The sequence below is a fragment of the Notamacropus eugenii genome, chromosome 2 (genome assembly GCF_028372415.1).
Source record: "Notamacropus eugenii isolate mMacEug1 chromosome 2, mMacEug1.pri_v2, whole genome shotgun sequence".
NCBI classification, from domain to species: Eukaryota; Metazoa; Chordata; class Mammalia; order Diprotodontia; family Macropodidae; genus Notamacropus; species Notamacropus eugenii.
Genome location: NC_092873.1, coordinates 515,241,314 through 515,258,690, shown reverse-complemented (window position 1 = coordinate 515,258,690; position 17,377 = coordinate 515,241,314). Strand labels below are relative to the sequence as shown.

The 17,377-nt window shown below is 42.2% G+C and overlaps 1 protein-coding gene across 2 annotated transcripts in view; it reads left to right on the top strand.

Moving 5' to 3' along the window:
• USP24 (ubiquitin specific peptidase 24) overlaps positions 1 to 17,377 on the top strand; it is a 164,773-nt gene that overhangs the window by 54,672 nt on the left and 92,724 nt on the right. For both annotated transcript variants that reach the window (XM_072649592.1, XM_072649593.1), the window contains exons 8-16: positions 925 to 990; positions 2,582 to 2,656; positions 4,106 to 4,264; positions 6,720 to 6,834; positions 6,973 to 7,076; positions 13,332 to 13,439; positions 14,098 to 14,193; positions 14,303 to 14,464; positions 14,612 to 14,659. In XM_072649592.1, coding sequence (XP_072505693.1) covers positions 925 to 990; positions 2,582 to 2,656; positions 4,106 to 4,264; positions 6,720 to 6,834; positions 6,973 to 7,076; positions 13,332 to 13,439; positions 14,098 to 14,193; positions 14,303 to 14,464; positions 14,612 to 14,659 — 933 coding nt within the window. The remainder of the gene's footprint in view (positions 1 to 924; positions 991 to 2,581; positions 2,657 to 4,105; positions 4,265 to 6,719; positions 6,835 to 6,972; positions 7,077 to 13,331; positions 13,440 to 14,097; positions 14,194 to 14,302; positions 14,465 to 14,611; positions 14,660 to 17,377) is intronic.

The following is a 17,377-nucleotide window of genomic DNA, read 5'->3' as shown; positions in this document are numbered from 1 at the left end:
AAAGCACACATACTGGAACGTTTTGGTGCCCACCATAATCTGCATTAACAATTAAGAGTTATTTCTTAGAATTGTTAGTGTCAGATCCAATTCCAAGAGTGATCAGGGGCAGAGGGTGCTGAGAGTTAGAAAAATGAGGCAACCCATAGAATGTGGGAATGTGTGGAGATAATAAGGCCCTGAGGATAATGCCAGGGTTATTAGCCTTGAACACGAAGGACAGTGGTGTTCTTGACACAGTGAAGACGTAGACATATGGGCTTTAGGGTCTGGTTTGTTAGGGAGTGGAGCCGTAGCCCCAAATGGCTGCATGTTTTGATTGTGTTCAGGCCACAGTTCTAGTTCCTGTGCAGATTAGCCCTGTCCTCAAGAAACTTGTATTCTGACAACACACCCACATAAATTAGACATCAGTGAGAAAGACACTAGAGTAGATGGAAGGTCATCTTGGAAGGGAAGAAATTTGCAGCTGGGGGAGTCAGGAGGGCTTCCTGCAGGGGGTGACGTTGGAACCTCGGAATTCATTTCACTCTGCATGTTTCAGCTCCTCACAAACCCATGCTACACAGCGCCCAGTGTGAAGGAACTTGGGGCTTCATTCTCGTCGTTGGATGGGGTAGTAAGCTTTCAGTCCTCTGGGGTCCCTTTCCAAGGAACAGGCTGATGAACTGACACAGGCCTTGAATCAAGTTCATCTCTTTCTCTAAAGCACATTCATCCCGTTCCATTCATGGCTAACAGCTGTCATTTTGGAAGTGACAGGACTCTGGGAGGGGTGGGTTTTGGGGTGACCAATGAGTTTGTTTCCATGTCTTAATTGAAATCATGTAAGACAAGATGAAAAGCACAGAGGAGTGTCTCCTCCTCTAAAGGAAAAAGAAGCTTTGTTTTCATCTCCAGATAACCTGCTGTTCTTTTCTCCAGGCCGTCTCTGCGTTAGTCCAGCCCCTGGGGGTATGTGCAGAGTACCTCAACTCCTCCGTGGTGCAGGTAAAACCAAAACGTTGATGGCCAGACGTGCCTTGAAGTAATGCTACTCTAAAATGGAGTGATGCTAGTCGTGAGAATGATAAATCAGCTTCTCACAGGTTTCTTAGAAGAGTGCTTAATTCAAAAGGAAACTGATCCTAAATCCTATTTATTAATTTGAAAACTGGATCATTTGAATGTGGTTAATTTGAAGAACTTTTTCCCCTTGTCCATTTGTAGTTGAGTTAATAAACATTGACTCTGCACAATATTTTATTTGCCTCGTAACTTGTCCTCTTTTCCTCATAAAGAAGTCAGTGTGGCCTGTCATTAAAAGTGATACTGAGAAGATTGTGAAATGACCAAGGGATTTTAAGAATGCAAATATCTTTTGCTCTTAGTTCATCGTGGACTTGGTTCTTCTCTAGAAAAAGCACTGAAGTATCTCTAAGGCTACAGCATGAAAGTTTTGTTTCTCTCCCATTTTGGCCTGGTAAACTTGTATAATATCCAGTAGCATTCAGCACATAAATGGGAAACATTCTGCTTTGTTCCCTCATTCCCCTTGAGAAGCACAGCTCGGGGTGGCCATCCAGGATTCCAGAATTTGGGCTCACACCTTCAGAAAGCCCTGGATATCTGGACCGGTATGCTTTAGGCAGTAGAGGACAAGAAGGCTGTATGAACTAGTGTGATTGTGTTGATTCTAGCTTCCTTCTAGAAACAGAGAAAGCCCCCCAGTCATAAAATCCCATTTTTATGTAGCTCTTACAAAATACTTTGCACAGCTTGTCTCGTTTGACATAATCCTGTAAGTAGTTAGTGCAATTATAATTGTCCCTATTTTTCAATGAGGAAATGGAGGCACTCAGCCTTCCAGAGTACACAAGATTGTGAAGGTAAATGTATTTATTACAAGATAAAGCCCCTTATTTAGGCTTCCTAAGGAGGCATTCCTAGGAGGTTCCTTGCTTAGGTAGACCTCTTTTCTCAGGAATTGTAGGAGGCATAGAGTAAAGGATTGCCCCCATTGCCTACCTTCATTTTGCAAATTTGTAAGCATTGGAGATTCATTGCTGGGTCTCAGAATCCTCTTTCAGCATTCAGTACCGAGCTATGCCGCTTCCTGCTCTGAACCAGTGAGCCAGCAAGAAAAATAATAGTCTTAATTAATAGCTGATTGCTATGTTCTTTTATGCTGGTGCTAATGTGTTGGTGATTTTTCTGTCAGATCTTTTTTTTAACTCTCTTTTGAGCAACTAATCACTTTATTTGATTGACAGATTTAGATCTAAGTGTTCCTGGATCTCTTAATATATCACTAGTTCTCCTATACTAGAGATAGACTCCAGTGTTTAATATCTGTCTTTAAACCAAGAATTTATCTTGTCTTTAAATTCCCACGAACCTTCCTGTTTTTCCTATGAGGAAATTGAAGCCCAGAGTTTAAATGGCTTGTCCAAAGTTCCGCACCTAAGCAGGGAATCTGGAACTTAGGACTGCATCTCCTCTTGTGTCAGAGGCGGCTGACAAGTTAGGTCTGTGTCATCATTAGATTTTATTCCTGATTTAAAGCGTGTGTATATCACAGTGTGCTGTTCTCTTCACGCAGCCAATGCTCGATCCGGTCATCCACAAAATGATCAAATACGTGCAGAGTGTGGAAGAGAAGGACCTGAAGGACAAGGTAAATTGTGAGACCTCCCAGACAAAAGGTATTTACACAGGCTGACAGATGGCAAACAGGAATTTAAAATTAATGTTTGTTTCACAACCACCTGATGTTTATTTTGAAATGTCATCTCGGTTTTCACTCTGATCATGAGAATGAAGACAGATTTCTCAGAAGGTTCTGTCTGGGTCTATTTCAGTTTTAAAAGAACATGTTGATTTTTCTCATTGGTAACAGATCTGGAGCTGTGGGAAGTCCTGATGCATCCTGAAGCCTTGTTTCCATAATCTGTGTTACATTATCTAAAGACACTGGAGCACACCTAGCTCTTCAGTTCTTATCCCCCTAGTCCAAATACTTGTGGTGCGAAATCATATGAAGTGTTGTTCATGTTGGTACATCTTGCCATAGAACAGGACTCCTTTCTGCCCTCCTGTCACTGTCCCACCACCGCCATCCCTGCATGGGCCCTAATTGCTGCCTCACTCGACAGTTTCAGTCATTTCCTGAGTGGTTGAGCCTTTCCTGTTATCTTTCGCTCTGTAACCTGAGCCAGGCCCTGAGCCCCTCGAACTTGTGCCCTGGCTCCAGCCTCCCCCTCATGGGCTCCTCCTTTAGGAATCTCCTCCCAGGGCTGTGCAGAGAATCTTCTCTTTGCTTGTAAAGCCCTTCCTGCCTTCCTCATCACCCACTTTGCTCCCTCCCCTCTCTCAGCAATTCAGCTGAGCTGCCAGCTTTGCTGTTACTGGAACACGGCTCCTCATTACCTGACTCTGGATCTTTGCACTGATCATCCCCAGGCCTGCTGCTCTCTCCCCCTCATCTCAGCCTCCTCATTGTCCCAGCAGAAATCCCCCTTTGCAAGCAGCTTTCCCAGTCCTCCTTAATTAGTGCCTTCCCCTGACGCTGTCACCGCTTGACCTCATCTGTAAATTGTCTGAATATTTTCTCTCCCGTTACACTGAGCTCCTGGAGAAGAGGCCCCTTTCCCCTCCTTACTTGGTATCCCTAGTGCTGGGCATGTACTGGGTACTTAATAAATGCTTTTCGAGTTCAGTCCTTCCCAGTTTTCTTATGAAATCCTCCTGCCCTTTTTATATTCTAGCCAAACTGGATTATTTGCTGCCCTCCAGGGACCACCTAATCTAGGCTAAAGTTTTTCTTCTGAATAGAATTACCTCTGTCTTTCTGTGCTACCTCCCTGAACCTTTGGAAATCCCCCTTCTCCATGAGTCCCTCCCAGTCAATAACTCCCTTTGGTGGTCCTTGGGAAGCCCGTGGGAGTAGTGGGGATATATTCACGCTAGACTGTTCTCTCTGGCGAGGGTGAGGACCATGTTGTGGTCACTCTTAACATTGTCCCTCTTCAAGGTCGGTGTCTGATGAATGGTTGTTGAAATTCCAGCTTCTTTTTCAGTTTTGCCAAGAAGTCTTTGTGATGGCTTTTTCATGGTTCTTATGTAGAGACTGGTGAGCATCCCTGAGCTCTTGTCTGCTATTAAGTTATTCTGTATGCGCTTCCAACCCGACCTGGTGATGGTGGTGGATGATCTGCGGCTGGACATTCTGCTCCGCATGCTGAAGTCGCCCCACTTCAGTGCCAAAATGAACTCCCTCAAAGAGGTGAGCACTTGCATCTTTTTCAGTTGGGAAAATTCCCATGTTAAAGTCCTGTCTCCAGAAAAAACTTGAAGCAAATGAGTCTGTTGAAAAAGTCCAAGTATATGCCTGCAGATTATACTGATTATTAATCTTGAGGGTATGAATATGATCTAGGCATGATGTTGTAATGTAAAGAAGACTTATTTTGGTGTGTGTGTGTGTGTGTGTGTGTGTTTGTGTGTGTTTGTGTGTGTTTGTGTTTGTGTGTACATCCAGGTTCTTAATGCACTCCTCTATTTTAAATGCCCTCTATTGATGGCCTTTTGTTTGTCTCTCATTGTCATTTCCAGATATTAACCATTCTCCAACTCACCCCTCCTTTATAGTGTTTTCCTTGTGACATAGAGAACCAGTTTGAGTCCTTGGCGCCTTGTATGCTCTCTCTGGCTCTCTGGGGAGGAGGGAGGGAGGTTTTGTTACCTGCTTTCTAACACCATGGCTGTTCTCTGCTTCTCACAGTCCAGCTTCCTTGCTGTGATTATTAATCTTACTTTGTCAAAAGTAATTGGACATATAGTTCTTTTCCTGCCCATCTTACTAGTATTTCTCTGAATTCCTCATATTCTCCATTCCCATGCTTTGTCTGACAATTATCTCATTTATAAATGAAGGGGCTGCACTAGAAGATCATCATTATCCTTCTAAGCTCAAAATCCTTGAATTCTATAGAAATGCCCATGGTGAGGTGGGGTGGGTGGCTAGGAATTCTACGAGGGTGAAATCAAAGGGTTTGGTCTCCCGCCAGTGGTTTTTGACAAGGTACATCATCTTCCTGGGGTTCAGCTTCTCCCCTAAAACAAGGGTATGAGATCCCTTACTCCTTTGACCTAACCCCTAAATGCGCTCTTCAGAGTTCAAAGTTTACTGAATTCTTTCCTTAAATAGTAAAAATACTCATTTACATATAACCCTTGAGACAGGAAGCAAGTATTTAACAAAGAGGAAACTGAGGCTACCAGAAGGTGTGGCTTGGTCACACAGCTAGTGAAATGTCAGGGCCCAGTGTCTTCTTTCTCTAAGTCCAGTTCTCTTTGGAATGAAATGGAAAAACATTTTTTTTTTGTTGATTAGCTTCATACCAGGTACCAGGGTAAGTGCTGAGAAAACAAAGAGAAAAATTAATCAGTCTCTCAAAGAGCAAGGGAGACCAACACACTGGAAAGCTGCTGGCCTCCTCTTGGGACGGTGGAAAGGCCTACAGACTTGAGGAGTGGTAGCAGGCCTGGGGACAACGGCTCTCATTCAGGGGCCCCTGGGCAGGAGGAGATTCTGAGGCATCAGGGGTGGTGTGACATCTGCAGGAAAGGCCTCCTGTCAGAACTGCTGCGTGCACATGCATGTCCACATTTGTCTCAGGTGGATTACAGGACAACGCTCATCTGTGCTCTGGAATGACACTAAACCATTTTTGTGTTGAGCAAAACTGCATGTATTTGGCTGTCCATCTAAGGAGTGGAGTTCTCTTCCTTAAAATAATACAGTTGTAGAGGGCAGAGACGCCAAAGACTACTGCATCTGGAGTCAGAAGGTCTCTCAAATTCACCTTTCTGTGACTTAGTTTCTTCTGAAAAATGAGGTGGTTGGACAAGTTCTCTGGGTTCCGTAGTGAGCTGATGGTTTGTTTTTTTTTTTTCCCCCAAATGTTGATGTTGTATATTTTGGACAAAAGCAAAATGTTCAAAATCTTGGTCTAATGAAAATGTCAAAAGGATGTGTTGTCCTTTCCCTGGTACCACACGCCAGTGCTGCTGCTCCACATCCTCCGTCATCTTCTGCCTCCTGCATTTTCCTTCAAACCATTTTCTCTTTTCCACTTGTGCAGGCCAAAGTAGGCTTTTGTCTTGCCATTTTTTAAGCCTACCTTTTAGGGAATTTTAATAGTTTTGTTTTATTCTTAAGAGTCAAAATAGTAGAGAGAGTTCGTCCTCACATTTTTAGCTATTTCATTCCAGTGGATAAGAAAATTCAAAGTTTAGAGAGAGTAGACAATTCAGCATCCTGGCCAAAACTTCTAAAGCTATACTTTTAAAATTGAGTCTCAACAAATGGAGAAAGGATGAATGTTCTTAAAATGTCTTAAAAGAAGTGTCTAAATTTTCAAATAATTTTTATCTTCTTAAAATTGGAAAATTTGGAAAGATACATATACTAGAAGTAAGTTTCTCATTGGTTGTCACCAAATTAGACATAGAAAACTCATTCTCTGTTTAAAATGAGCCTTCTTCTGAAAATGGTCTTCATTTTTAGTAACTGGATGTCTGTGCATTGTAAGAGGCTTTTACTAATGCTCGTCCATGCTCCATTTTGCTGACTTTGTACAAGTCACAAATTCTACCACTACGCTTGGTTTATTTGGAGGGATTTTAAAAATATTCCTAACAGCATTCAGATTTCAGCCACAATACTCTCTTATTAGGTAACCAGACTGATAGAAGACAGCACTTTATCCAAGTCTGTGAAGAACGCAATAGACACAGACCGGTTATTAGATTGGCTAGTTGAGAACTCCGTTCTGTCAGTCGCATTGGAAGGTAAGCATTTCCATCAAGGGTAAACAGCTACTTAGAACGTCTTAGGCCTTAAATGAACTGTCAAGTTGGTATTGGCTCGGATTAAAATTGCATTTAGAGAGCTGGTGTTGAACATCTCTGTGCTGTTTCTTCTGTTAGGTAATATTGATCAAGCACAATACTGTGACCGCATAAAAGGAATTATTGAACTACTGGGCAGTAAATTGTCTTTAGATGAACTCACAAAAATTTGGAGAATACAGGTAAGGCTGTTTTCATCTTCTTCTAGTCTCATGTTGAAACTATGAAATTCCGCTCCTTTCTACCCTCCCCCCCCATGCTTCGGTAATCTATTGTGTTTATCTGGTGTATTAAAAATGCATGATTTATGAAGTAGATGACGTTGTAGGAAACAGAAGTCCTTTCAGTGCTGCGGTATCAGCTGTGAATACCTTATCCTACAAAGATATAAGCCATATTTCCATCACCTTCTTAGATACATTTGTTCATCACACTATCAAGTGTCTATTTTGAAGATGATTTTTAAGCAAAGCTCAGTTACCAAATTGGCCTTGAAGTTGACTGCAGTAGGCTGAAGTATGTTTGTTGAACCCTAAAACTATGGCTGTTTGGGTCGACCCTTTGGAGATATCCTTGAGAGCTGGAGAGCAGAAAACCTGAGACTTGGCTCAGGCTTATTAGTTCAAGTTGTGTTCTCATAATCCTCTAATTTACTGCCATTGATTTACTTTCTTGCTTTTCATAGAAAAAAATCGAGACTGTATTGATGCATGGAAAAACAGGGGAGGGGAATTTTAACCCTAGCTAAGAGTTTGAGAAACTGCTCATGTTTTTTGACCAGTTTGGTCGTTTCAAACTATTTCTCCTTTTTTCTATTACTGGCTCTCCCTGTCCAACATCATCAACCTTTCCCATTTCCCTACCTCAACCAAAATACAACATTTGAGTTTTTTTAATTTGAGAGTTTCGTGAGAACACTTTCGTCTTGATTTTTGTTTGAAATTGAACTTTTACATGGAATAAATGGGGTTGGGACTTGGGTTTGATACTATCTACATCTAAATTATTCTTAGGAAAAGCTGTGACAGACTTCTATAAGTAATAGTCAAAATTAGTTTTCCATATGTGTTTGAAGTTAAGTTTTAACTTTCCTGCCACCTCACCAATGTGTGGAGAAACAACTAATCACTTAACAAGAAAATGTATTTCAGACTGTGTTCTTAATAGTATTTCTATTGAATGCCTTTAACTCTTCTTTCCTTGCCTCTCATTCCCGTACCCTTTTAATTTACACAGAAGTCACTCAGCCAGTAGCTCATCTCAGCATCTAATAAAAGTCATGGCTGCTGGAGATCCTCAGGGTGCCACATTTGACACTGATCACGCTGATCCTCTGAAGATAGGAGAATGTGTCTATGCCTAAAGCACCTTCAGAGTTGTTCAGTGTTATCAGAGACTGTGGACTACATTCCTAATAGCAGCCCTTTTTTCTGATACTTTTCATAAATCTGTGTTTTTTATTGAAAGGGCTACTCCCTCCGCAAGGGAGTTACAGCCCTTGCACACCTCTTTAGAGGTGCAGTGAATCCTGGGGGGCCAACGTCCCTCATTCTTTGTGCATAGTAAGCACTTTTCTATTCATTCGCTCTTTCCTTCCTTGCCCCTCACTCAATCGCTTAGGTGAAGCTAATGCATCTGCTCCATTTTTGTGAAGAAGCTGTTGAGACACCGTGCTGGGCACTAAGAAAAGCAAGATACAAAACTGGTCCTGCTTTTCAGGAACTCGCAGGTTCCTCGGGGGTGTATGTTTGTGGGGGGGGAAGGGATGGCAGGAAAGTGCACAGAGAGGTCACAGGAGGACATTAAGGGTTCACCTCCCAGACAGGGAGATGCCCACCTAATGCACCTCGTCATCAGAGTGTCATAGAACACAGAGAGGGAAGGGGGCTTGCCCAGTCACTCTTGAAGAATGTTTTCAAAGCAGAACCTGAACCCAGGTTTTTGTGGTTTACTCTGCCAGGCTGCCTCTCCCACAGAGAAGTCCAGTACAGAGAGAGCCAAGTAAAAGTCACGGTTTTATCTGCAGATGTGGAAGTCACTTTAATGTGGTTCACAAACTCTTTTTAAAACTGAGGAGTGATCTAGTTTGTCCTAGAAGAACCAGAATGCTAGTGGAAGCAGGGAGAAAAAGGAGTTCCCTTGTCATTGCTGTCACAGGCTGTAGTTTTGGAAATGTAGCAATGGGACAAGAAAAAAGTAATTCTCCCCCCTCCCCCCCAAAAAAGGGTGAAAGAGGCACCATGTTCTCTAGAGGTGAAGCAATGATTTACTTAAAACATCCTAGGGAGTCAGTGAAAAAAATAAACTTGAAAGAGGAGCCGCCAAAATAATAGGATATAAAAGGAACTCACAATAATCATTGTTTCTGAGTATTGCAAGTAACTCTCAGAAAGGAGGGATAGAAAAAGAAATTTCTATTTTAAATAACTACAAACTGTATTAAATTTCACAGTTAATATTTCAAGACACATTTAGGATTTATAGAAATATAACTACAAAACATTTTTAGAGAATTCAAGGCAGAATTAAATAACGAGAGAAAATGATCCATGTTCATGGTTGAGCTATTAATAGCATGATAATAAAAATGGCAAAACTCCCTAATTTACAGATTGTGTGCACCACCAAAATTTACAAAATTAATCTGGAGGACTTTAAGGGAAATGATTTTTTTTAGGTTTAAATGAAAGGAGCTGCCTACCAGTGCCATATCTCAGAGACTAATGGTGTAGTCGTGATCAGAGCAGTATAATACACTGGATAACAGTCAGTCAAACATCATGACTTTGTGTTTGAAGGTGCAGGAGGAAGAGGACACCTACCACTTGGCAGAGTTTAGAGGGTGGCCTTGAAAGAAGTCAGGGATTCTGAAAGGTGCTGATGAAGAAGAAATACATGCATGTCAGAAGGGGAGTATTGAGTTAGGGAACAGAGAGCAAGACTGGAAATGGAGGTTGAAACTAGAAGAGTCTGAAAAATTAGGCTGAATTTATCCTATTGACTAACGGTGTCCAAAATCAAGACCAGTGACATGACCCCGAGAGGACCAAGGCATGACCCAAGGAGTACGGAAGCCATAAGATATATCCTACTGCACCGTCATGAAGAGAGTCAGTCCTAGTTATGGCTTGTCTTCCACCCAGCTCCGGCATCCAGTAGACCTGTTACCAGTCAGCAGCCCTCCACTCTGCCCCCTTCCATTGTGGCTTCCCACAGCTAGGTGCCATCCCAACTGAAGCCAGGACTCAGATACCTGGGCCAAAGTCCTTGTCTTCCCTTTCTCCTCATCCCCCACCTTCTCTCCCTTCTCCAGGAGCAGTCAGCGTTCATTCGGTGTGGGTGCTGACAATGGTCCCTACCTGATTGGGTTTTCTGGTTCTTGACTCTGATTTTCTGTTTTCATGCCTCTATAAATTAATTTATCATTTCATCTTATTTGATATAAAGATTAAATGGATTGAGACCTTCAAGCTACAAATGGCATTCAAGCCAGGCCTTGAAGAGAAGTGGATTTCATAGTACTGTCGCAGAAAGTGGAGCTCAACATATTACCCAGCCATTAAGTACTTAATAAATGCTTAATGATTGAAGATGGCAAACATAAAGGAGATTCAAGATACAAGGAAGGTCATGAGCAAAGGCACAATGGACTGGAAGTGGTTGAGACTAGATCTGAGGCAAAGATGTCGAGCGGTGCATATGTACTTTCCTCTTGACTTGAGTGGTACAGTGAGGGGAGAATGGCAAGTCTGGGGAATTGATTTATCTAATAAGAGAAGGGAAACAATCAAAATAATTTCTTAGATAAATGTGATCTAAACATTCCTCAAATCTTTTTTCAAAAATTGTTTTATAATAACTTTAATATTGGCATTAACAGAAACAAATGTATATGCAAAATAAAGAATAAAAACTTAATATTTAATATAGTAAATCAAACACAATGACAGATAACCCAAAACACCTTCCTTTCTCTGTCTCTTTATATACCCACTTGTTGATAGTGTCGTGATTGTTGGTCTGTTAGCTGTTTATGTTTGTCAGCATCAGTATTACTTCATATAGACCTTTTCTATGGGCGCCATAGTTTTTTAGGGTTTTGTTTTGTTCTTTTACAGTGCCACAATATTCCATTATAGTAATATGGCACAATTTAATTCATCCATTCTCTAGCTATTGGATATATAATTTCTTCTTCTTTTCTTTTCTCTTTTTTTTTTTTTTTTTTGCTGTTACAAATAAAGTATTTGAAGATTTTTGCACAGCTTTGTACATTTTTTAGAATTTTCTTTTTAAGGATACAGCCCTGGCAATGAAAGTCGTGGGTCAAAAAGGGCATGATCAGAGAATATGAGATTTGAAAAGGATTTCATTGACCAGAAAGCCCACTCATGACATCCTCCTGAGAAGCAGTCAGGTTGATAATTTCTCCATAGTGAGAACCCACCACCTACTGAGAGAGGTCCATGGGTTTGTTATGGTTCTGCGTTGTCTCAGATTCTTTGACTTGCAGTGTCTGTGCTGAAGGTAAGTTTTATCAAGTCAAAATACTTTCATTCTAGTCTCTCTGGAATGCATACAATTTCCAAATTAGTCAAGCCAAAATTAGTGAGGTTTTATTGTAGAAAGACAGTGTTTGTCCTCAAGAAACACATTCTTTGTTGTTTTTCCATCAGAGGTTGGTTGTTCAAGTAATGTATTTTGAGTCCTGTATTCCTGTGCTTTATTCAGCCCACCTTACAAAAACCTCATTACATATGTAGTAAAGCAGGCATACTATTTAAAGCATGAAGGACTGTGCCACATTTGAACACCATTAAAATGCGTTTGACAATTTCTTATAGTGATGGAGGTCCATTGGTATTGACTCATTTCAGTTGTGTTCACCTCTCCATGACCCTATTTGAGATTTTCTTGGCAAAGATGCTAGAGTGGTTTGCAGTTTCTTTTTCCAGCTCATTTTACAGTTGAGGAAACTGAGGCAGACAGGGTGAAGTGACTTGCCCTGGGGCCCCCAGCCAGTAAGGGGCCTGGTTTGAACTAGGGAAGATGAGACTTCCTGATGGCCGGCCCAGCGCTCTATGGTGCCCCCTAGATGCCCCTTGGTCCGTACACTTTTGGATTTGGTACATCTCTGATCTCTCTCTGTTCCTTTTGCCTGAGCTCCATGGCCCTCCCACTTTTACTCCATCGAAGCATGAAGGCCAAAGCTCAGTCAGGTGCTTTTGTCATCATTGGTGTGTGCTGAGCACCTGAGCGTCTCCTTGTCTTTGTACCTTCTCTGTCTCTGCTTGTAAACCTTGTCTCATTCGCTGGTGCCATGGGACCTCCTCTTCCTCACACGGAGGCTCTCCTGCCAGCAGCTCTCTCTGCTTGCTCTTTGGGTCTTCACAAATGCAAAAATGCCTTTCACTTGAATCACTTTTCCTTCTGGATATTATCTGTCCTTCCTTACATTTTTAGATTTCTTCCATATGAGCTGCACCTATTTCCTCACTAGCCATTCTTTCTACAACCCCTCACAGTCTGATCTGGCTTCCATCCTTACCACCTTAATAAAACTTTGTCGGGATACTCAGAGGGAACTTTTCCTCACTAAGGCAGTTGCCTTATGTAACCTACAGTCTGTGCCACATTTACCACCTCTCTCCCATCTCTTTACAACCCTCCTTTAGTAGCTGCTCTTCTCGGGTGGAACATCACGGACTGCCTCTGCCAGGTGGTTCTGAGAGACAGGGGTTTGGGGTTGGCATGACTTGACCCACCTACCACCTTCTACCTTTCACCTCCTGGCTCTCCTTGGGCCGTGTGGCAGCTCCAGCAAGGCAAGCTATCACTTGAGCTGCCAGGATACCCATGGACAAAGGAAACCCAAGGCTTTCAGTGCATCACAGTCTTGCATCTCACTGAAGGAACAGTGTCGCTCATGAATAAAGAGCTAGACTGTGATTCAGCAAAACTCTTTGAACCCTGATTCAGGTACTTAACCTCCGAGCCTCCGTTTTCTCGTCTATTAAAATGGGGATAACCGTCCTCATAAGACTGTTACGGAAAGCATATGAAGTAATGTTTGCAAAGCAGCTTTCAGAATGTTCAAGCACCACATAAGTGTCTTTATCAATAATTGTGAACACGTGACACCCTTCTCCTCGTGACAGCACATAGGTCTTCTTTTGGGATGCACGCGCACGTGTACACACACACACACACACACACACACACACGCGCGCGCGCGCAAATAATGAGTTTATATGATATCTCCTTTCATCCATGTTCTTAAATCTGAAGTTATTTAAATGAAAAGTTAGTATTTATTGGTAATTACTAATTATAGCAGTTTTAGTAATTACACTGGTGTTATTTGATCTTTTTGCGTGTTTCACTACTTTGGAAGATTAGATTAAGAAAACTCCAATATTTTCCCTTTCTTCTTTCAGGCAGGACAGTCATCTACTGTAATTGAGAACATCCACACTATTATTGCTGCAGCCGCTGTGAAGTTCAGCTCAGATCAGCTGAATCATCTCTTCGTTCTCATCCAAAAGGTGTGTGCATGGTAATATTTCTTTGTACTTCCCCAAAGAAACATCTTATTGCTAGTTTTCTTTGATTGGGGTGCTTTTCTTTAAAGGCCTGGGAATAAGGACTGGCTGAGGCTGGTGAGGGCTTCTTCATAAAGAAGAATCGGGAAAATGCTGTGATTCTGTGACAGATTATTGCTTCACAGAATTTTAGAATCTGAAGGGACTTCATTGGCCATTTAATGCAGTCCAAACCCAAGCATCCTAAGACCCAGAAAGTTTCAGTGACTTTCTCAATGTCACATGCATAGTATTGGAGGTGAGGGTTGACCCCACCCAGACTCCACACAGCTATTGTCTGTACCATTGCCAGCACTCCCAGCAAAGAGTCACACGTTCTTGACTCTGACTTCCCCACGGGTCCAGGGCACTGGAAGAAGTTGGCATACAGCTCCTGTGGTTATTGCAAGCAGTGGTTTAATGGGGATGGCTATTTGCTCCCTATTCCTAAATGTAATTCTTTTTCAGGGATGTATTGAATGGATGAACTGAGATCTGAAGGAATAATCCTAATCTCCCTCTTACTGTCTTAATTATATTATGCCAATTTTAATAAACTGGATACTGTCACAAAATATTCAGTACCTTGACTTCATCCTGTATGTTTCCTTTTACCCCACAGAGCTGGGAGACAGAAAATGACAGAGTAAGACAGAAGTTGTTGAGCCTGATTGGGCGCATCGGTCGTGAAGCTCGTTTTGAGACCACTTCTGGAAAGGCAGGAGACCAAACAGATTTTTAATTCAGAGATTTACAGTGTTACTCACTAATGTTTTGGACCATTGGTTTGCCTCCTTGGTGGACTCACGCATATTCTGTCCTTGCAGGTCCTTGAGGTCCTCTGGGATTTGGCTCATCTTCCAACCTTGCCTAGTAGCCTCATTCAGCAAGCTTTGGAGGAGCATCTGACCATCCTTAGTGATGCCTATGCAGTGAAAGAAGCCATCAAGAGAAGCTACATCATTAAGTGCATCGAAGATATTAAACGGGTATAAAACTTGTGTGTTGTGCACTCTTTATTCTCCCATCACCTTGCCCCAGTGTGACATTCCCCTTATCTTGGAGCTGGGGTTAGGAGAGTGGGTAGCTACTGTTTTTACTGAGGTACTTATGTTTCTTTTAAAATACATTTTCAGCCTGGAGAGTGGTCAGGTGTGGAAAAAAACAAGAAGGATGGATTCAAGGTAAGAATTTGCATATTGAACCTACTTGAAGGCACACTCGTGGTGACAATCCCCTTTTAGTATTTCCTCACTTTAAAACAGTTGTGTGTAGTGTTCAGACGCAGACTGTATACTTTATGACTGATTTCTTTGTGGTTTAGTTTTCAGACTTCATTATTTCAGTCAGTGGTGATTGGTTTTGTGTCTTTTCTTTCATCTACCATGAAAAACTCCTGACCCACAGGAAGAGAAAAAACACTTGTCAAGGGTCACCATTTTTAAAAATTCAACTTAGTTTTTTCCTTAAAGAGAAATAGGAAGCCTTTCATTTAGTTTTTAATTTCATTTTTATTTTTGGTTCCTAATTCTCTCCCTCCAAACCATTACAAGTATGTGGGCAAGCAGAACAAAGCGCTGCCTCAGCCGGTCCTCTGCAGCCAGCCCGTGTCGAGAGCATGCTCCGTGTCCTGAGTCCTCTGGAGCCACAGCTGCTCCTTTGGAGTTGCTCACGGCTCTTTGGGGTCTCTCCACATGGTCTTTACAGTGTTATAGTTTATTGTAAAGATTTTTCTCCTGGTTCTTAAAGCATTTCATTTACAAATTGAAGGACAAACCAAGCCTTATTCAAGGAGAGCATTAATGAAAAAGAAGTTAAGTGCTTAGCACCAAATACTGTACTAAGTTTAGGATGTAAGTGAAAAAACCCTCTCTGCTTGTATTCCAGGGAACTTGTAGTCTAATAGGAAGATGACATATGGGAAATGGTGGCCAGGCAGGGCTGTTCTGGTCTGGGATGGCCCTGAGGTGGTGACTGGAGACTAAGGCAGTGCACCAACAGGTGCTTTCTAAAGCAAGCAGGGCTGTGAATTCTCTCCTAGCTCTCACATTCATGTGTGCCACACACAAGAACAAGGATCCTTAGCTCTCTAATGTGGCTTCTTGAGGGGGTGGAGAAAGAAAGACTGAGAGGAGAGAAAGCCAGGAAGGAGAGACTCAGGGCCTCTGCAGGTGAACAGTGGGGTCCTGCACCTGACCTTGCACTGAGTCCTGGAAGTGCCCGTGAGTCGGTAGGTAGGTTTTCGGTGGCCCCACTCTGTATAGGTACACCCACATCCCCAGCTTGATGGGGGTCCCACCAAATCTTTTCCTTTGAAAACATTCAAAGCACTCTCAGTATTTTCAGAGATTTTTCCTCTCTCTATTTGCAGAGTAGCATTTGGGCACTTACATATCTTATGCTTTACGTTTCAGTTATTTTTACAAGGACTGTACAGTTTGATTTCTTAGGCCTAGTAATAGTGTGTGTGTGTGTGTGTGTGTGTGTGTGTGTGTGTGTGTGTGTGTGTGTGTGTGTGTGTGTGTGTGTGTGTGTGTGTGTGTGTGAAGGGGGAGGTGATTCTCTTATTTATAGTAAAGAATTAGCTATTAAATTAGTTAGCATAGGTCTGTTGTCAAGTGGGATGTATTTCTAAATATTCCTGAGGGTTTTTTGTTGTGGTGCCTTTCAGTATCTCAGTTAATCTGGCTGCCTTTCTCTCATCCAGAGAGAATCTCATCCAGAATTATTAACAGACCTACAGTCCTCGGTAAGACCAGAGGATGGTCTTTATTCTCATCAACACTCACCTTTTCTTTATGGTTAATGAAAGATTAAGCAGAAGGCAGTACCAAGGAGAAGCAGCTTTTGAAACTCCCGTATTCTTTTGGCCACCTGTATTCTTTCTTTTCTGACTGCCTTTGGCTCTTGAGCTCTTCTGTTGGAGGGGCCTACGGCCGCCTTGCTACCTTTCTCTGATTACTTCATTCACACCTGTTGATTTTTAGAGACAATTTCTCCAAGAGCCTTTTTGGGAGGACCCAAAGGCAAGAGTCTTTCTTTTTTCACCCTTCCCCCAACCCAATTCCCAGTGAATTAAATGCCCCGTAGTTTTGTTACTATCAGGTAGATGAGGTCTATGGGAAGGTGAGCCCCATTGGTCCTTACTCCTCTATTGCCACTAAGGGGCTTTTCTGTGACATGCAGCAAGGTGGGCTACCTAGGGATTGCATGTCTCCCTGCCTGGCTTCACAAAAACTAAGCTCTGGCCCCCACCTCAGCTCCCACCACTTCTCAGTGCTCTTGACAGGAGGTTCACAACTGCCACCCTCCCTCCCTGTTGTTTGTTCAGAGATCCTGATTTGCATTTCAGTAGATTCTGTCCAGATATTGTGGACTTCCTGGGGTTCACTCTCTTCCTTCATGCCAACCCCCCTGTTTTCTGTTCTCTTCTTTCCCCCTTTAAAAAATGTTTAAATTTAAATGCTCCAATACAACAAATTTAGTTAAACACAATAGATGCCATTTAGTAAATCAAAATGCCCTTTATACTTTCAACGTATTATGTCAAGGCCTCCATCGCCTTCAACAAAGAAGCCAAGATACCTGGTTTCTCCCCCAGGTGCCCCGTTGTTCTTCATATGCTTACAGCATAGGTGATGAGCATTCTGGGAAAGAGGATGAAATCCTGCTGTCTTCCCTTTTTAAAAAACCTCTCAGAGCTGACTTAGGGTAAACGAGCTTTACCATTTTTATTGTAACTGAGATAGCATTTTTGACTCCTTGTGGATCATGTCAAAACATTCTTAAAAAGTGTTCAAAGTACTTGGCTGACTCAGTACATGCCTTTTCCCCCTTTGAATACCATCTTGCCATCTTATAATAAGAATTCATTGTGTATTGTTAGAAATTACTCCTATAAC